At 43.3% G+C, this 20736-nt stretch overlaps 1 protein-coding gene across 4 annotated transcripts in view; it reads left to right on the forward strand.

The window, feature by feature from the left end:
• Positions 1-20736, forward strand: part of ZNF516 (zinc finger protein 516) — a 102617-nt gene that overhangs the window by 68983 nt on the left and 12898 nt on the right. For all 4 annotated transcript variants that reach the window (XM_069004325.1, XM_069004328.1, XM_069004327.1 and 1 more), the window contains exon 3: positions 16750-18219. In XM_069004325.1, the coding sequence (XP_068860426.1) occupies positions 16750-18219 (1470 nt within the window). The remainder of the gene's footprint in view (positions 1-16749; positions 18220-20736) is intronic.

Raw genomic sequence — 20736 nt, forward strand, 5'->3', positions numbered from 1 at the left:
TGAGCTCTGTGTGCCGCTAAAAAGGGCGGCTTTTACACCTGTGACCCTAAATACAGACCTGGCTTATCTAGAAACCATGCTAAGCATTTCCTTCTCATGGGAAGCCTTCTCGCACAGCCTAAAAAAAGATGAAAGGAGGTACCTCATAGTGCAGGATTTCTTAATTATAGACAGAAGAAAACTTTAAAGAGTCTTAAAAACCAAAACAACCAAGGGGAAGGGGAATTGTCAGCCGTGAGCTTGGGAAAGCCAGTATTTCATCAACAAATACACAAAATTATGACAGAGCCTTGGAAAGTCCCTGGTAAACTCAGTGCTCATTTATGCTCTTATATTTTTCTGGGAACTTTCATTCTGAAATAATGAAGGAATTACGTGAATTAAGCCTAAATATTTAAACCAAGACAATTTTTTTTTGAGAATTTACTTTGGAAGTGCTGGCTTTTATAAAACTTTGCTAAAACATCCTTAAACTGCATGTTCCGACTCGGCTACTACTGTTGCTTTCCATTCCCAGATAGTCACATAGAAAAGTGAGGCATCAGGGAAGAGTCAGTGGTATGTTCTAATTTCTTCATAGGCTGGAAGTGAAAACAAATACCAGAGAAACAAGTGCACTTGGGTGCCCAGTGGCAGTGCAGAATATGATGAAATGTGCTTGTCGTCTGGAATGTCGCTTGCGAATGAAAGCATATGAAGTATGTTTTAATGCTATAAAGTAGGAGTACCCAAAATCTTGCATTGCTTCAAAAAACCTAGGCCTTTATTTCAGGACTCTTTCCTCTAAATAATTGAATTTTTTTTCCCCTGAGAATAGAGTTGGCTCCATTTATCTTTCTCCTGGTCTTTGTCTTAAGTTGAATGCAGAACATAATACTGTACTTATTTTTCTTCCTTGCTGTATTTGGCAAAATCTGAAGTTCTTATTCACGTGCACTCTCCAAACATTTTGAATTTAATAATGGGTTGTTGCAACATCCTAATTTGCCACAAACCAGCAGTCTGGAGTAGTTTAAAACTGACCTGGTTGCAAATGTCAGTGACCATCTCCACAGATACCTGTTTTCTTGTGCTAGTTACTGCTTATTAGTTTACTTCCCTGTTAGCTGTTAGCTTCTCCCACTAGCAGAGCACTTTTTTAATTGGCAAGAATGTTCTCTCAATTAGCACTTGGCAGGCAGAGGTTTTTGCATTTGTGAGGTCTTTGTATTCTCTTCTCCCATGTTTCTGTATTTTCCCCAGTGGCTGTGCTAGGAAAGTTCAAGCCATCCTTTCCTGTGGAGGGGAACATGTGGGCTAACTGATTACCATGCATCAAGAAGGACACTCTGTAAAGAAAGATAGAGTATGGCATTATCTCATCCTACTGCTGGCCACCCAAACTTCAGCCTGTTCTGACAGGGATTTTTCTACACAGTAGGGGCAGTGAACAAAAGTCAAAACGTCTGTGTTAGAGGTTTTGTCTCCTCTAAAATGAATGCCTTTCTACCATCTGCAGACATGGTTCTACCTTGTAAAGTAATCTATATTAACCTGTTAGGAACTAATTGCATCAAGAGAATTTTGGCTTAAAAAAAAAAAAAAAAAGAAAAATTACATAATACTGTTCATTATATAGAAAACCCTTGGTCTTCCTGCAATTACACCTGAAGTTACTGGACTCAATACAGCTTTATTTTTTTGATGGTAGCAAACACTTTGACCTGGGGTGAATTGTCTGTCACCATCAAACACATCAGCACACCTCAGTCCTGCAGGGAGCATTTGCCACTTGATGGAGCCTCTCTTTGCCCCACAGCTCTGACAGGAGCCCTGCACTTGTTCACCAAAGGACTTGTGTCCCTATTACACAGAGGTGGAGTGATACATATGAATTTGGTTATGGATGGCAGGAGGGATGGTGAACTCAGAGTGGGGACCAGGTTTCCCAAATTCACAGCTGTTCCAGGATGTAATGGGAAGAGCTGTGGGATGCTGGCTGCCCCTTCCTGGTCCCGTGGCCGTTTGAGCACTGCAGAGTGGATCTGTCTCCATCCTTTGGAAGTGTGGTGGTGGGTGTTCACACGAATGGCAATGGCTGTATGATCGCATTCAGTAGAGGGATGGGGCTGCCCCGAGTGGATGGTTGAAGCAAGGAGGAATCAGTGGCACTGCTGTCACCTGGGGATGCTTCTGTGGGGTCAGCCTCTTGTTTTCTTTGGTGGTGCTGCTGTGTTATTTGGTAACTTTTGTTTAAAATATTTTATTGGGTTTTTGTTTCCCAGCTTGACAGCGTTGCCTGGTGCAGGGGACTGAGCCGAGGCCACAGGTGCCGATGGTGCCAGGAGGGGTGCAGGCGCACGGAGGGGAGGTTTCTTCCTGTGCTGGGTCAGCGATGCTTAGAGCCGGTGGTGGTCCTGAGCAGCAGCGGGGGAAGGGGGGGGGGGCGGCACTGTCGCCTCCCGCCTTTTTCTGGCGGGTATTTTTGTTCTTTTTTTTTTGTTCTTGTTTGTTTGTTTTTTATTTGCCTGGAGGTTTGTTGCGCCGTGGGTAGGGTTTGGAGCAGGAGGCTTGGGCAGCCCCCGGACCAGCTCCCGACTCGAGCCCGCGAGGCGGTGGCGGTGCCTTGGGAAGCGGCTCCGGCATCATCCGCTGGGCGGCGGCGCCACCTGGCGGCCACAGCCGGAGCGGCCGGCGCCGGCACCTCCTCCCTCCCTCCTCCTCCTCCTCTTTCTCCTCCTCTTCTTGCCCGGCCTGCTCTCCTGCCCAGCAACCCGCAGCTGCCCGCTGGCTGCCGAGCCAAGCACTGACATCGGCATGCAGGGAAAATACCTGCGCCTTTAGTGACAGTGAAAATATCAGAGCTTTCTTGCAGGCGATGTGCTGTACAAACTGATTTCCCTGGGCTCTTTGGGGAGCTGCGGTGGGGGTGTTGGTGGCGGGGGAAGCCCGACTGGGCTGCACATGGCAATAGGGTCCTAGGCTGGGATTTCAACTGGGCGCGTTACCTGTGCGCAGGTGAAGGTGCCACGGTGAGCTCAGTAGTGCCGAGAGCGCATGACTGAACTCCCAGGGATGGGTAGCTCCGCTCACTATGGAACCTCCCTCACAAGGGCTTAAAGTCCCTTTGGAGGCTGTGTGTTCCTTCTGATTAAGGAACTAAAGCTGAAATTGGCTCAATGGGATTGATATCTGTGCATAAGGACTAGTTATCACCTGGACTTTGTGTGTAGTCAGGTGTGCGGGTGGATTAAGTCATGGATTAAATGCCTCTTAGTGAATAGATTTAAAATGACTCTGACTTTGAGAAGGATTTTCAAAACATTTTTATTTTCATGACGTTGGCCTAATCTGTATCTACCAGACTAGTTGTGGTGCTAAGTACTTCTTTATGTGGTGATACTGGGAAGACACACACACACGCTCTTTGTAACTGTCTGGGCAAATATCTGTTTTTCTATATGATTCTCTACTATTTAGGAATCTGAATTAACCAGGTTAATTTCTTAAGCCCATTCTTCTGTAGACAAGTTTTATTTCAGTCTGGAAGCAGTATTAAGGGGCTAACTGTGGTTGGGATGGGTGGTATCCTGCCATTTGTAACAGCAGGGTGTGGATAAATGATAAGGAAGTGATGTCAGAGTTCTGAGGAACTCCTTATTTATTAGTAAATTAATCTTTCTTTTTTTGTTGTTTTTTTTTTTTTTTCCCTGTGGAGTGTTATGTTCATAAAAACAGACCCTGCAATTGATACATGTCTGGAGCAGAGGAGTGGGGGTGGTTTGGTTACCTTAGTTCCCCTCATCCGTCCCCAGTGTATCCACTCCCCAGTAGAGTTGTTCTCACCAGACTTATTGTGTGCTGCTGGGAAAGCAGATGGCCTTCCTGAGATTCCAAAAAATCAGGTCCCCGTAAGTCCTGAACACCGGGGAATAATTAACACTTAAACTCCTCAGGAGGAGAGGTGTCAGTACTGCTTCCTACAAAAATACACCAAGCCACAGCCCTTGCCCAAGGTGCAGCTTGTTCCTTGTTCCCAGTGAGATGCATTTCCATCCTGCCAGGTTTGCACGTCTGAGCAGACAGGCTTTGCACTGAAGCATTAGACATCTTTCTGTTTAAGGACACCTCATAAATAACTGATCATCGACATTTTAAAATGTTCCTCTCTTCATCCCATGGCAGGCCCAGGGATCTTTTGTGGGGCTTGCTCTCAATATGGAGGCAAGAGATGGTTAAAGGAGCCCCTTGCCCAAAGGGATGTTTGCAAAATGCTGCAGGTACATGCATAGAAGTTCTTTTTTATCAAACCAAGTTTTTAAGCTGCCTTTAAATATACTTATCTGCTCACTTGTAAGGAATGCAATAAAATGAGTGCTGGGGGAAGGAAATAGATGTGAAGTACTATCCTGCCCTTCTGGATGTGTGTATGTGGTTGTTTGGTTTTCTGCTTTTAATCCCTTTGAAAAGGAGAAGTTCCAAATTAAGCCAGCCTGTGGCAGTGTTTTTCAGCATTTCTTTTGCTTCTGCTGCTTTTAAAGCTTAAGCCTTGGTGCTAATTGGAAAGTGGAGAAGCTTCCTATGTGCTACATGCAGTAGTTAGTTTCAGATTTAATAATGTTTTAGCATTTTCACACAGCTGTTATTAAAAGGATGGGGTGATATAAATAGTCATGGCTCACAGGTGCAGAATTACTGTTTCATTGTCTCTGAAGCTTATTTTAAGTGATGTGTTTCTATTGCCATTTTTCAAATGGATTTGATTTCTCTTTCCCATCCTCCTTTAGCATAACAAGGTTTCTATTATTTGAAGGGTTAATTAAAACATGTTTACAGCTGGTTCTTCTTTTTTTCAAGATGTCTTTGAGACCCTTGTCTCCTGACCTTTCTGAGTTACATCATGCACCCTGGGATGATTCTCATCTGACTTCTTTCCCAAACAGAAGACTTCCTCTGTCTCTTCCACCAGAGTTTAATAGATGTTGGTATTTATTTATTTTATCTTTTAAATGACATCCTAAAAGTTATTTTTTTCCCTTTACTCATTTTTTCAGAAGAGAATTTAAAAAGTATGAATGTAAGTGAACCCAGAACTCTGGTGTTCTCGTGAGGTCTCTAATTTACTTCTTGGTGTAAAAGGAATGATGTCAGGAAAAATGCTAAAGCTCCATATCCCTTTCTGGAGTGCATTTTGCCTGCAGACAGCTGCCCTTTCTGCTGCTGTGCTGGTGGTGCTAGGTTCCAGCCTGCTTTGTCTATCAGCTCTTCAAGGGGATTATGGAAGTTGCCAGTAAATGGCTGATGTCTTTAGTGATCTGCATAAGGCTGTCACAGAGTAGTTTCAAGCCAGATCTGAAGCACCATTTACTTTTCTGGAAACCTTCCATTGTTATTGTTACTGCAGGGAGGTCAGTGCATGGAAGGGGAAAGGGAAGGTACTTACCTAGCCATTAACCAACCTGCAAATACCCCTGTCCTGTGCAGTCAATAGGGGCAAGCACTGCCAATGCCAAGCCAGAGGCAGCTGCAGGGGAGCTGTGTCTGATATCTGCAGCCCGTTCTCTTGAGGCCTTTGGCTCAGGGCTGCAGGTTGTGTGTCACATGTACAGCACCTTTGGGGCAGTTCAGCTGCAGTGGGTACCAAGTCAGTGGCCTTGGCTGAGTGACCAAAGGCTGCCCTTGTGCCTACAGTCACATCCTCCTCGGGAGCCCTGGTTCCCTTTGGTCCATCCAGAGAAGAGCTGTTCAAATCAACTTTTGGTCTTTCAGTAGCATAGGGCCTTCTTCTGCCTTGAGGAAAACTGCAGGGCTCGGTACCTCATCTCTGCTGCCACATGCTTGCAGCATCACATAATGGTGCTAATTATGATCCAGCAATATCACACCTCGCCAAAATCATCTGGTTTCCAGTGGTGGTCACAGAATCATAGTTCAGTTTGTCCAGCCTATGTGTTGGGTTTAATAAGGTGTACTTCTTTCCCTATTGCAACCCTATTTTCTTCCATTCTCTTTTCAAAGTCCTCTTTCCTCTGAAAGCCAGAAAAACAATAAGCTCAAGAAAGCATATTTTCAGTCCAAGCACTGTGTAACTACCGAATCTTTAAATTTGTGTAACACGTAGAATCTAAGTTCTCCTTTCTGTCATGTGCTCCTGTATTTTATGTGATGGACATGCACAGTAGAGATTCTCGACTGCCTTAAGTCTGTTTGCAGAGTCACCAGCTATGGTTGCATGGCCTTCAGCAGGAGAAACAAGGTAAATTAGGTCATGCAGAGCTCCTTACTTCTGTGACTGCTGCCTCTGTTACCACGCTGGGCTTGCCGGCTGTAGCTGAGGTATTTCTGCAGAATGCTGGCTGACAGCACAGCTGTACCCTCTGTTTTTAGATTGAGTAGCTGTAGTAAAGGGCTTTATGATGTATGGCAATACACTACCCATGCTTAATAAATGATGGGAGAAATGAAATACTGGATGAGGTATGTTAAGCTGTGTGGGACGGCTGCCAGTCCACAGTCCTGGCCTGGAAAGCCTTCCTCCTTTTAAAGCACTTGAAGGAAGATGAACAGGTGGTGGTCAAGAAGATGCTGTGGAGCAGACATTGTGGCAGATCTGACTGTTGGAATGAAAGGGAAAATCTCCAGGAAGATTTACAACTGTTTGGGTCTATGTTTGGAGGGATTGTACGGGCAAGCTGCCACTTGCTTAAAAAAATCTGAGTCATAGTTTTCCATCTCCTCTGCAAGTATTTTTGATGCATCAAAGCCAATTGCGCTTCTCTTCCTGTGCCTTAAACTAAAAGAAAAGAACCAATACTCAAAAAAACCACAAGAGCCCTTGCTCAAATCCAACCCTCTGAAATTTAATTATGTATCCTGCTGTGTTAATGGTCTTAAACCCTTTCTTTTTCCTCCATCTACCTGCACCAAACTTCACAGGCAGGGCCACACACGGAGAAATGTGCAGCAGCTACAGAGCATACTGGAGGCATTCTGCCTAGGTTTTGGACCACTTCTACTGTATCGCTGTTAACTCTGAAATTATGACAAAGCTGTGTTAAGAGTCAAATTGGTATCATCTGGCCTAATCACTGCCTAATTTTGCAGAGCATTCCAGGGGTTTTATATCCCATAATTTTCTTTAAGTATATTATGAGCAGCAACATTTAAGGCAATACCAAATGGTACAGTTTCATTTTGGCAAGCAGGCCCTGCAAATGTGTTTGTATTGGTTGTGTGTAGGTATTCCTCTGTCCCTTTATTTTACCCACGATTTTTAGGTAAGTAGATACATTCCCTCACCATTTTCCAGGACCCAGACTGTAGCTAGAGCAGCCCTCTGTGAGATGGGAAGACATCAGGATGCTCTTGAAGAGGACAAAGAGGGGCTGTGGGCCATGACCAAGAAGTCCGATCCCAAGTCCCAGAAGGCGCTATGCTGGGGATGCAAGCGGGATGGGGCGTCAGGATGGGGATCAGATGCATTAGTTGCAGCCTTGCTTTGTAGAACTGGTCAGACCAGTGTCACCTTCCCTCAGGTCTAGATAAAAGACAACAAAACTTTACTCACAAATGGTGAAAGTCCCAGTGAAGTCTTCACTACTACCCTTGGGTCGATACAATATGCATGAAGGGTGAAAAAGGCACTTGGAAATGCTGTGATAACAGGAGCTACAGCTTCACCTGCAGTTAAGTACATGTTATTTTGTGGGGCTTTTTGCCTGCTGCTGGGCAGAGAATAGGCTCATGGACCTCTGTGAGAAATACACAGGTGAAAGGACTGGTAAGTCATGACTAGCTCTGCCACTGCCCAGAATTCCTATGTGCCATGTATAGAATGACTTACCAAAAAAAATGCCACCGAGGAGGTACAGAGAAGTGTGATGAACACTGGAAATGTCGTGTCTGTGGCCTGCTGCCAGCAGCAGCCATTTTACCCACATTTGCACTTTCACTTCATTACGTGCCCTGCTGTGGATGCTTTCCTTCCATAACCCCCAAGTCTGTGTTGACTCTGGAAGGGCTGATACCTGGGAGACAGATCCCAAAGCACCTGCCCTAGAAGAGGGTTTGTATTTGAGGTTCAGTACAAAGCTTTTTGCACCTGATGCGCACTGGTGCGAAGCTGAGGGTGTTGAAAAGATACTGTTTAAGAGGATATTGGAATAATTTGTGCATGGAGATGCTGTTTCAACCAGTTAACTTCTGGGAGGCTGGTAACATCAGTACCCTAGATAACAACAAAGCCAAATATTCTTCAAGAAAACATTGTAGGCAAGGTAGCTGGAGAGAAGTTCACTGTGAACTTTCAGGCTTGTTTTTCCAGTACCTAACAATGTGCACTTCACTCTGAGAGATTTTGGACCCGATACCCTTTACAGCCTAGTTCCTTAGTTACTTTTTTGGTGCCTATTCTCTTGATTATGCTTGAAATTCCAATAACCTTGCTGGCATTTCCATCTGTAGCTGTGCGGATGGTTTCAGATCTCCCTTTTCTTTTTGCAAAAAAAGAAGTGATCTTGAAGGGTGACATAACTCTAAAGCATTTCTGCTGTGCAGAGGACTTTGTAATTTTACTGAGCTAGGGAATACCTTGTAGAAAGAGGTCTTTTGTGTGCTGTACTGTTACTGTTGTCAGACTCAGATTTCACTCATCTTAAAAAGTTAAGTTTCAAATGTAATCAACTAAAATTTTGTGCTTTTTTCCACTTACTTTGCTGACATTTGAGATTCTTTCTGAAATGCAAAACTAATGCAGTATCTCTGATGATAACAACACTAATAATCTAAAATAATTCAGAAATCTCAACATGTGCCGTCCAGAACTGAACAAACTTTACTAAGTCTGATGGTCACATATTCATGATTTTTTGCTGTCTGGATTGTAAGAGCTCTGTGGATTTTGTTTTCACAAGCAGCAGGTGTCATACTGGACAAATTAGTCAAATGGAGACCAGAAGCATTAGAAATGATGGGCTCGGCTGGCCTGTCCTGCTTTTGTCCCCTGCAGTGTCCCCCAGTTCTGCAGGGGAAAGGATAAGAACAATGCAATGGGGCCCTTCAGCTGTTTGCACTCTCTGGCCTCGGCAGGATGATGCATTTGACAGCGAGGGTAAAAAGTAACTTGCAGGTAAAATTAGAAATTGTGGAGGGTAAAGTTAGTGAAATGAAGGAAACGGGACTTTGAGATAAATCAGTTCATTGCTGTTCCAGGAATAAAGGGAAGCCTGGAAAAAAAAAAAAGGAGGAAAACCAGCTGAAAAATAGCATAGTCATAAAAATAATTGAATTAAAGACACCGACCATTAGTCATATAATCGTTGTGGCAACAGCAGTAGTACTGTTTGGGAAGTAAATGGTGTAAAAAATGTTAAATCTTGTTACTCTAGGGTGCCTGTTGTGCTTTAGGAGTATTATTCTCCAATTTGGTATCACCACTAACATCATGCTGCTGCTGGTCACTTCCTCCTCCCCCTCTTATTGGAAGCACAAAAAGCAAAAATCACAGATTGAGATGAGCAATTTACTGGAAACAGAAATTAGATAACAAAAAAACAAACAGTAACAGCAACAATATTAATAATAAGAGGTATAAGAAAAACGATTTACACTCAAAAAAACCCCAACAACAAACAAATACAGGACTTTTCTGATCTGCAGGTTTCTCCCTTCTCCCAGGCAGTGAGAGTGTCCCTTTCCCCTGCCCAGCAATTACCTGAGGTGGTATCAAATGACATTAGGGTCCTGGCCATGCCCCCTCCCAGCTCTTGCAAAAATTAGCCCTGTCCTGGCCAAAACCAGGACAGTGCCTAAAAAAAGTTAAATTTTTTTCATGAGATAATTGTTTTTCACCTCTGGGCCCACTCCCCCCCCCAAAAAAAACCCCTGAAACAAAACAGCAGTTCTTATCTCTCTGCTTGTGAGATCATGGGTTTTCATAGTCATCATCCTTCCCCAAGAAATATTTGGTAGAAAGTAAAGAGTTCCCATGAGGATCCTTTGCTTGAAATTATTTGCTAGGAGTTTAAAAAGTCAGTGGGAAATCATTTTAGGAACTATGAAAATCTAGATGTAGAAAAAGAGAATGGGGAGACAATGAATACAAACTGTACCAAAGGGCTGCTACTTCTGGTTGGTAAACCCATGGCCTGGGTCTATTGGCTAAGGATGGAAGTATAGTGTTGCTAGAAATGTATAGGTGATTGCATGGAAGTGTAAAACTAACTCCCTGTCAACTAGCCACAACAAAAATAAGAGAAAAAAATGCTCAAAAGTAATACGAAAAACCAGAAGCATCTTGCTCATGACCAGGTGAAGGCAGGACTTCTTGGGGCACCTGGGACTTGCTTTCCATGTGCTCCTGAGTTGTGGTGTGGGATGGCATTACTCCCCTTTCCCCCTCATGTAGCTGAAGGGAAACCTCTGTGGATCAGGGTGTGCTGTCTGACTGATAAACCATCTGTATCAGCCAGCATCAAGAGCTGTGCTGTGTTTCTGCCCTGTTAAAAACCTCAAACCTCAGCCAAAACCACTCACCGTCAATTCTAAAATTAGTGGGAGAGAAAGCAGGGATATTAGTTGATCGTGTGCTTTCTACCCTTCAGTATCACCCTCTTACCTGCTCACCTACCCCATCCTGTGGTGCTGAGTGCTCCAGTCTAGTCCTTGATCTTCTCTTTCTCTGAATTACTGGGGAGCTGGTGTAGGAGCCCCTCAAAACATCTAACAACGTGTAAAGCAAGGGGAGCTTCGCAGATGAGAAGCTGTATCTTGTATCAAAACAGCGTAACTTTTACTTAGCAGTGTCTCATTGTGGCACGTGGCCTTGTGGTGTAAGAAAACCTAAGAGGGTTTGTAGGAGTTGTCTCTCACCTCATGCCCATGTTGCCACCATGTTGGGGATCCTCTGAGCGGCACTGATGCCTGAAGTGGGCACCTAAAAACAGAGACTAGACGAGAGTAAGGGAATAAGGTAGGTATTTATTTGAAAGGCCTTCAAAAGTACACTCTGGGGAGCCAGAGGCTACTGCCAAGATGGACCCCAAGATGGACAACAGGTCACGAGTTCTTCACACTTTTATAAGTTTGGTTCATTTGCATATCAGGGTTAATTCTCCAATTAAAGCTTCAGTTAATGATGTAATTTCCCCAAGCTTGCTCCCCCTTTAGAGGCTTTTGGTTTATACTTTTGGGCCTAGGACGGTCTGAGTGTCCTTGGAGAGCAGGCCTAGCATGAGAGAGCAGAAGTTAACAGGCCACAGGAAACTTCAGAGTTACACAGTAGGCAGCACAGGGTTTGAAAAATATGAAAGTTAAAACCTAAGGCATCAGCACAACTGGATCAGAAAGCAGGGGAGGTGATGGACAGCATGTGGAGTATAAAAACTTGACCCACAGGCAGCTAGAACAGGGGGCATGGCTCGGGTAAGACAAATCCTCCTCTGAAAAACAGATACTAGGTCTCTTTGAACAGCCTGAGCTACACTCAGAGGATAAACCTGCTTCGAAGGAGTGTCATGGGCTCACTGTTGAATGCTCCAAAAGTCCTTTCTTAAGCTAATTGTGTCTGGAATTAATATGAAAGGAAGGCTAGTTTTTTGGCATGTGCCTGTAAAGCGGTTACAATGTGTGGATAATGGCTAATGCAGGGTTTTGCTTTGCTGTGCTGATAAAGCGAAGGGGAGGAGTAAGTCATGCTTTCTGCCTCCCCATGAAAAAGATGGATTTTTTATGTGTTGATAGTCCATGTTTTTGTCCATACAGGTTTTACAGTCCAAGTGGTGTTTCGCCTCTTCCCTTGACATTTATTCCTCAAGCTACAAATACGTATTATCTTTTTTTTTCTTACTGTTAATCATGAGTTTTTCTGTGTGCAAGTGTATCTGATTGTTGTTGATAGACTCCAGTGCTCTGGATGACATAATTCTTCTGGAGCTTGAACTCCTGGGGAGGCTGCAGACATTGGCCTGTCACCCTTCTGTCTTCCCTCAGCCATGTGGGGGAACTGTTTGTCTTTATTTTGTGGTGGGTTACTTTTCTGTGGCAGTTCTCTGAACTCCTTCTGATTTACCTGTATTTGCAGATCTGCACAGACATTCTAGGGACATGGACTGTTTTTGTTGAACCTTACTTTCACAGAATAAAGACATGATTTTCTGCTGCAAAACTGCTTTTTGGTTTTTTCCCCCTGCCGGGTCCCATTGTATTATGCTTACTGTGGGCTTTTACATAGTGCCCATTATTATGGTGTGTATATATATTTATGTAGATAAATTTTTTTATATATGTTTTTCATATATTTTGTACATTCAAAACCCCCTGTGACCAGCATGGCCATTGTGTCTTCTTCAGAGGGGTAGTTTTATTTTTGTTTTTATAATGTGTACTTTTATTTCTGAAAGCTGAGCTGAAGAACTTCTATCTAGTACACTCATATTTAACGTGCTATCTATTGTAACATCTGTTATTTTCAACATTGCTTCTTCCCAGATTCTGCCTTCCCACTGCATGGATTTTTTTGGATCATTTCCCTTCACTTGTCTTGGCCTGCTTTTCTTCCCCAGAATGAATCTCATTTGATTATTTTCAGACTGCATTTCTATTCTCTCTGAGTTCCTGTGCATTATTTCCTCATCCCTATTATTTTTGCAGCTCCTCCAAATGTGATGTTTCCTGGAGATTTAAGTTAGCATGCTGCCTAGAATCTCTTCTGGAACATTAAAGAAAATACCAACTGAAATAGGACCTAATACAGGTCTTTGCAATATTGCACCTTCTTCCCATGTTATCCTTTGCTTTTATCATGATTTATTTGCAGTTGGTTTTCAAATCAAGCCACAGTATTCATCTCGAAGTGCAAATCACTATCAAATGTTTACTGAAAATCAAACACACCACATCTGCTCCTTTTCCTTAGACTCCTAGTGCTGTAACACTAGCCAGAAAAGGGGCCAATTTCTAGCCAGTTCTGCTCTTCTGAATAGAAATCACGGTTTCATTGTCCTCTGCCTTGTAGCCTGGTTTACTTTATAGGAAGCCTCATGAATTAAAACAGCTGTGTAGCCCATTCTGAAATTTGGTTTTGTGGAGACACAGTGCTGGGAAGAAAACAAGTGGAGTTTATGCATGTGAGGGGGAGAAAGGGGGATATGTGTGTGGGTAGAAGGGGAGTTTCTTTTATCTATGTGTGTGAGTAACTGAGCAGTGCCATTAGGTATATTTCTCAGGAACTGCTCAACATCCCTGAATGTTCCTTTGTTTCTAGATTGTGGTTTTTATATAGTTAAGTGTTTTGCACTCTCCTGCTTTGTTTTCCGTGTGGCCTGTGATGCTGTTGATATTTGAAGCTGCAGCCAAACTGAAGTCCTGAGGTGGCATCAGCAGCCACCTCGTAGCTGGGCACCTTGGAAAATTCCTCTGCTTTAGCTGTTGCCCAGGTATCTGTGACACAGAAAAGCTGTAACACTTCTTCAGGGTTGTGGTAAAAGGACCTTCCTCACTCTAAAGTAAAACAGATAAACAGCTGTTTGGGGTAAGAAACAAAGGAATTGAGAGAAAATAAATATAAAGAGATGATGGAGACTGTAGGATAAAAAGCAAGAATATGCTAAGCAAAGAACTCTTTCAATGAGAAGTATGATTTATAGTCCCTGGAGATCAAGCAGAAGGCATCTCATTCATAGCTTTTTGCTTTGACCTGGCCATAATAAAATTCCAAAAGTTTCTGGTGACAGCAATGCCTGCACTGCGCTGATTACAATGATATTTTATACCAGTGATTTAAAAGGATTATTAGTACCCTTTTTAGCTGGGGCAAGTGGCTGGGAGCAGGCAGAAATAAATTTTGTCTATTTTTCTGAAAAGACGTTACCTATATTTTAGGTATGCTTACCATCTTCTCTTGCCTTCATCCCCTCTTCCACCTGGCTTTTGTTACCTGCTCATTACCCAGCCTGGACCACCTGCCATGATGGGAAGGAAGGCACGTGGCAGTCTGGGTGTTGAGGTCTGTAGTGTTGGATCCCTGGTGGAGAGCAGGATGGGGCTAGGGAAGAGCATAGGCTGTGTTTTGTACTGATGAAGAAGTCTGAGTTGGCCTGCAGGTGAAAATTGTTTCTGTCCAAATCTTGGGAAAGAGGTGTAGGGGGTTGGGGGTTTTTGGTTGGTTGTTCATTTGTTGTTGTTTTTTCTGTTTGTTTTTAATTTTTTTTAAGTACAGCTTGAGCAATTAGCACAAGTACTGCTATTGAGCCTCCTGATCTAAGCTTTAAAATTATTCTTGGTATGTTCATTACTGTTCTTGTGAGACATCAGAGGAATTGAATCTAGCAAGACATTACTAAGAGGTGTTAGAAGCTTATGGTTGTATTTTGTACTAGCCTTACTAATTTTTATCTAATGCACTGACAGCATTGCAGGCCTAGGTACACCTCAGGAATGCCTTCATCGTTTTCCTGCTCTGTGTTACATTTTCCACCTGGAAAATCCCTTTTTCATAGATGGATGCACTAGGAAATAGGGCAAAAAGGACTGCAGCCACCTCAAAGTTTGCAGTCCCAGGCTTTACTGGAGCACATGGGACTGTGGGCTGTCTGTCTGTTTTCTCCTCCTCCTCCCCTCCCCAAGTACAGACCTAAACTGAACAGTCCAGACCTAAAGACCAAGCCCAGATCTGACATGTGCCACCTCTCGCAGTCTGACCTTGTCCTCTTTGCTGAAACAGCTTGGTACATTGATTTTGACCAAGCAAGAAAGTATTCAGGGATGTCTGTGCTACACAGAGCAACCTGGGAGTCGCAGGTATCTGCTGATTCCCCCCTTCATCTCGGCTGCACAGGTGAACCAAGAGCCTCCCAGCTCTGCAGTGCCTGGAATGGGGCTGGCAGTGGTTTCCCACCTCCCTCCTCTGCCCAGCACAGCCAGCAAATTGGTTCTCTCTTCACGGAGTACTGCTGCAACCAAAGGATTTGGTTTGCTTTGCTTTATTATTTACTACAATGATCAAAGCAGCCACTCCTTGTGATCATAAAAAGAAACCTTAAAATCTTATTTAAGAGCACAAATATTTTGGGCTTTGACAGATATGCTTTGAAAACAACACAGATGTGCAGTGTCAGATTTCACTGCTGCATGTGGTGTCTTTGTTTCAAACTGTAAATTTGGCTAGTAGTGCTGGGCATGTGCTTTCCCAAAACCTTGTCCCTGCAATATGGGAAAAACAAGTTCCTGGGTTGTGAGGTTTTTTTTAGTCCCTGAATATACCCCCTTGGAGAGTTTGAAAGGAAAATGATCTTAGCAGAGTGAGCATTCAGCCCTGCGAGGCTGCAAACCTATGGGTTATTTTTAACCTAATTACCTCGAATTAAACAAAAGCTTAAGAATGTTTTTGCCTGAATTGAAGGTGAGGCTAAGTAGACTCTATTTGCAGAGCAGCTCCAGCCAACAGCGTGGTTCTTACATTGCACTGTGCAGAATAACGCCCGTGGCAGTGCCCTGCGCTAATGAACAGTGCTCGATTTTCTGAAGGGCTGGCTTTTCTGAGCTGATGTGAGAGGATATGCAGCTCTAGAGCAGTTCACTCCTTTCCCCTGCTCACCCCTCCTACAGATGCGGTGATCACTTCGGACTGGTGATGTTTTAGATGGAGCACAGTCTTCTTACACTTGCCTGGCAGTGGCTCATTAACTGCGTGTTAATTGAAACTGAAAGTTTGTCAGATGATTCAATTCAGTTACATGCTAAATGGATTCAGTGCAGTAAGCATTACTGCTGCGATGAAAATCTCTGTGGAATTGATCTGTGAACTGATTTGAAGGGATTCATTGGCTTCATCAGTGGCTTTGGGAGGTCAGCATCGGGAGAGCAGGCAGAGGTAGCCATGCTCCCAGAAAAACAAATCCTACTCTTCTCTTTCACCCTAAACAGCTCTAATTGCTGCCCACTATGTTCCCTTTCCAGGACATATGTTAGGTGGATAAATCTACTCTGGAGATCTGAGAAATGAAAATGAGGAAAATGAAAAGAGCGTTTTGAACTCTGTAATCTAAATGGCTGAAATGTTGAATTCTTATCTTCCTATGGATTGAGCAGTCACAAAATTTTCCTAAAGTTTGATTGAAACATAAACACATGTTACAAAGAAAAGCAAATTTAAAAAACAAAAGAAAAATATCTGCTTTAAACTAAAGGACAGAAAATTAAAAATTTGCATCCTCTACAACTCATCCTTTATACTTGGCCGCTGCAAAAGTCCCCCTTAAAGTGGGCAATTTATTCTGTATGCTGTACCTGCTTATATGGTTGGTTTCTGTGTGGAGCCAATTTTTATTGCTGAGTTATAAACCCTTTGAAAATAGGGGCTTGTAATGGAAGCGCTGACAGACCTTTAACTAGGTCAGTTTTATCTGGCTCCATTATCTTTGCTTTTGTTAAAGCATTAAATGGTTGCAGATTTGTTTATTTTTCTCGCAGTCCCAGAATTTTAACATGGGTATGTTATTGAATTGTTTTTTTCTTCAAAATGTCATGAACATGCAGTATTAGAGAGTTTATCCAGACTCCGCAGTTGTCTTTAAAAGAAAATTGAGCTGTTGTGTCTTACTTCAAGATTTTCTTGCCCATGCAGTACATTTGGTCTGTAGCACGTCATTACAATAGTAATACCAAAGTTTCCTTTTTCTTCTGCTATCTTATTCTAATCTTGAATTATGCTTTGTCTTTTGGGCTCCTTTCTGTGTAAAATGACAATGATATTTTTTTGTTTGTCCCATTCAGACGGAAAGCCATACCACTGCAACTTCCCTGAAGAGGAAACCCCAATGATAACATATCAGTTGGATGAGCTCCCAAAGCTGAGAGGCCGCAACGCCAGAGAAAATGAGGCCAGGGAATCTAAACCAGAGATTCCTGCTCTGGTCTCAGCACTGGAGGGTGTCATCAAGGAACCCTTTTCAAAATACCAAGGTTCTGCAGACATAAAGATGCCAGTATTTCATTACAGCCAAGGGCTTCCTTGCTCCAGTCACATTGCTAGCTTTGCTTCGGGTGTGGGCCAGACGTCTTCAGACATGGTCATGGACTTGAAAACGTCACTTGAAGTGCAGGCTAGTCGTGCTAGAGAAAATTTGCTGGACTTGCACAGGGAGCATTCTCTGATAGAAAAAGGTGCTGAAGCTCTAGAGGTAGCTCCACTCGATTTGAGTGAAAAATCAACAAGGGATAATTCATGCAATAAATATCTGAATACATCCTTGCAGTCTGCTTTAATTGTCTACCCGTGTCCTTTCTGCAGTCACAAGACCTACTACCCTGAAGTCCTGTGGATGCACAAAAGAATTTTGCACAAAATCAGCTGTAACTCGATGGTACCCCCTTGGGTTCAACAGAATGGATTCAAGAGTATTAAAAACAACCTGGTCTTTCTGGCAAGGAGTGGGCGCACTGGCCCCCCTCCAGTTCTTGGTGGTAAGGAGTGCCAGCCTTTGCCCATTGCCAGATTTACACGTACTCAAGTGCTAAGTGCGTTGCCAGGTTCCAAACCCAGCTCCCTTTCTGTCGGGACGGCTGCAAAGTCTGGGAGTACGCATCCATCAAAGGACAGTTATGCCCTCGGCCAGTGTGGTTCACGTGTGTCAGGTCTGGATGGGTACAGGCAGCCCAAGTTAAACCATTCCCAGGAGCAATACAGCATAGCAGCACAACAAAAAAGCAAATACGAAGCGAATTCCAAACTTATGCAAATGGGAACCTATGGCAGAAGCGTAACTCCTACTCAAATGGTCATATCCAGGCCTAGCACACAGCCCACCAACAGTAAGCAAGTGGAAAAGTATGTGGTTCCCCAAGGAAGTACTGGGTTTGCCTCTCCAGGTAAGCACTGTGGATCTGACTCCATGAAGGCCAAATACAACCCCCCGCTGCAGTACCATCCTCTTTGTAAGAGTGAGCAGTACCCTAAACATGAAGAGCCGTCGGTGCCTCAGAGGGAGCCTCACGTGAAGGGTGGGAATGAGATCAGGACATTGGCAAACTGCACAGCGGTAGCACGAGCGAGTCCAGTGCTGCAGCCTCAGCCTAGCGCCGTGGGAGTTCCTCCGGCTTTACACTCCAGCAAACAGGATCTGGGATCAGATGGGCATGAGAAACATTTGGACATTTTAAATATCTTTAAAACATACATTCCAAAGGACCTTGCTTCACTGTACCAAACCTGTGGTGCCAACAGCCCTGTCCTAGATCACACAGGTAAGATTTTCACAAGGCCTTCTATAGCTGAGGACATAGCTTGCTTGTTCTTTCTTTGTTCAGAGTCATGACATGCTGTTTCCCAGTTTTTTCCTTCTCTGCCTTTAACAGTTAGGATTACAAGTTCACTGTTTTTATCATTGCTGGATAGGCTTGAATAGGTTTGTTTACTGCTCTCTTAACATTGCAGCATCCCCCCCTTGTGCACTTTGTGACATTTCTGTCGCAGGTTCAATGTATCTGGTTCCACCTGGAGTACTGCTGTTCCTTTGTCCTCTTGCTTCAAGCAGGCTAGAGTTACACAGATGTGCTGTCACAGGAAGATCCCCCTGATATGCTGGTGCTGGCACACATCATCCTCTTTTTGCTTCAGGCAAAATAAACGTCCTCTGGGGCTTATCTGTGATGTTATTTTGGAGAATTTGTTCAGTTTTGTCTGCAAACAAGTCTTCCAGCAACACAGAGGGATAATCACTTGTCAGTGTCCTTTGTCTTTCTTGACAAAAGTCTTAAGATCTTCCTTGTCCATATCAAAGGCTGCTAGATATTTTTCAAATGAGTCTTTTGATCTGTTTGTATGCTTATAATTAAAAAGAGGTAGAGCTGAATATGTGCCTACTAATTCACATAAGCAGAAAAATCGGTTGTGCAAATAGCCAGTTTAAAAGTTCAGGGACTAAAAAAGCTCAACTGCCATGTAAATTAAAATACACCTACTATTTGTGTTTGAAACCATACTCTTCTGATGATCTGCCAGAATTAGTTTGTCTCAGTGGAAACTGAAAATCACACTGGTTGATTACATGTGAGATGTGTGTGTGTCTGTAGGAGAGGCAAATTGGAGCCATAGTCTCACCTCTCACCATTTATAAACCATGCCATTTTTTCTACTCTTCTCTTTGTAGAAGTTGTGCAAATCAACTCCACATGAAAAGAACACATATTCCAGGCTGGTGTTCCAGTGTCCTCACTTGACATAATGTGCTCTCTTTTGTCAAAAGCGTGTGTGAAATGGAGCTTTTTGCAAGTGGTACAAAATCCAGGACACTTGGAAGCTGCTAGTTTTAAGGACAGCTGTGGTCTAGTGCCCAGAAGGTGTGTGCAAGCTGAGGCAAGGAAGGAGCCAAGAGTGTTAGGTCAGGTCTTGGTGGAAGGGCCTTTTAGAGAAGACAGGAAGGCAGAATCTGTCTGACATAGTCCATGGGTGAGTTGCACCTTTCAGCCACCCCATTGTCAGTTCTGCTCAGTCACTTCAAAGGTGGTGCTGTGGAGGGGCCTGTTATTTATTGAGCAGATCATTTCGTGGGTGCTTAGGGGCTAACCAACATCAGGCTCCTGGGTTTTGTTAAGCAAGCAGAGGAAGACTGCTTAGTTTCTAAAACTGCAGTTTCAGTGTTCCTTAGAGTTTTTTTTTTTGTCCTGCCATCTTTGCTTTCTCCATCCCAGTGGATTGTTGTCTAAAGTTTCTCCCTGCCCACTTCCTGCTCTAAGTACCAGTTAATTGTTCCACCCCCAGCTTGGTGTACTTTCATGTGGGTGCCCTCCTTGATGTTATTACATTGTGTCAGCCTGCTCAGAGAAATCTTACTTGATCCAGTGAGCTCCCAGCCATGTTAGGAGGGGTAAGAGAAAAACAGTAAAAGCTAGGAAATAGAAGATGACTTAGTGAAGGCAAGGACCAGAAAATTCATGATGACTTTTGGAACAAAGTAAAATAGGGGCAGGGTTTCTAAAGAGGTCTCTATTTACCTGCTTTTTAAAGAGGAATTTTATTGCCAAAATGTTTTTGCTGGGCAGTGATTCCTAGAGACACTTTAACTGGAAGTTATTTAGTGCCCATCTCTGCTTTGAAACCTCTTCTTTCATTCCAAGTGTTTTACAGCAATCAAGTTTTCAGAATTTGAAACCTCTTTTTTTTTTTAATGCAGCTTGTCTTCATTTTATATACAACTTCCAAGTTGTTGATGTTTCTCCAAACCAATTGGCATGATGGCTGTTTTTCATAGCACTCAAATAAAAAGCTGCTTCAGGCAAAAGGAATGAGATCCTACCAACTGCAAACAGAGGAGGGTAATTGAACTTCGCCTGAAATAACATATTGCTCTACATAGGCTGGGTCCTCTGAGTCGGTATGCATCATCCAATTTAGCCTTAATACTGTAATGTGAATATGGCAATCATGACGTAAAGGACAGCCAAAAATCCCGCTTAGGTATACTATTTGTCGTGGTTTTTCCTCAGTTGAATATTCCCAGTAGACTTTACTTGGGTTTTTTTGGTATATGATGTCATCTTGGATCAGAATAGACTATTTTAGTGTGTGGTAGTACAGTGCTCAACTTCCTTTTGAGTGGCTACATTTACTTTTGGGATCCTTTCTTTGACATTTGTGTTTGTTCCAGTGTGTCCTTGGAAGAGAGTTGTTGTGTGTACTGTTGTGATACAGCTGCAAACATGAAGCTTGCTGTGCTTAGGCTGGGTTTGTTTCACACTGCCCAGTCTTCCCAAATGCTTGTA

This window comes from Aphelocoma coerulescens, chromosome 2, assembly GCF_041296385.1.
Source record: "Aphelocoma coerulescens isolate FSJ_1873_10779 chromosome 2, UR_Acoe_1.0, whole genome shotgun sequence".
NCBI lineage: Eukaryota > Metazoa > Chordata > Aves > Passeriformes > Corvidae > Aphelocoma > Aphelocoma coerulescens.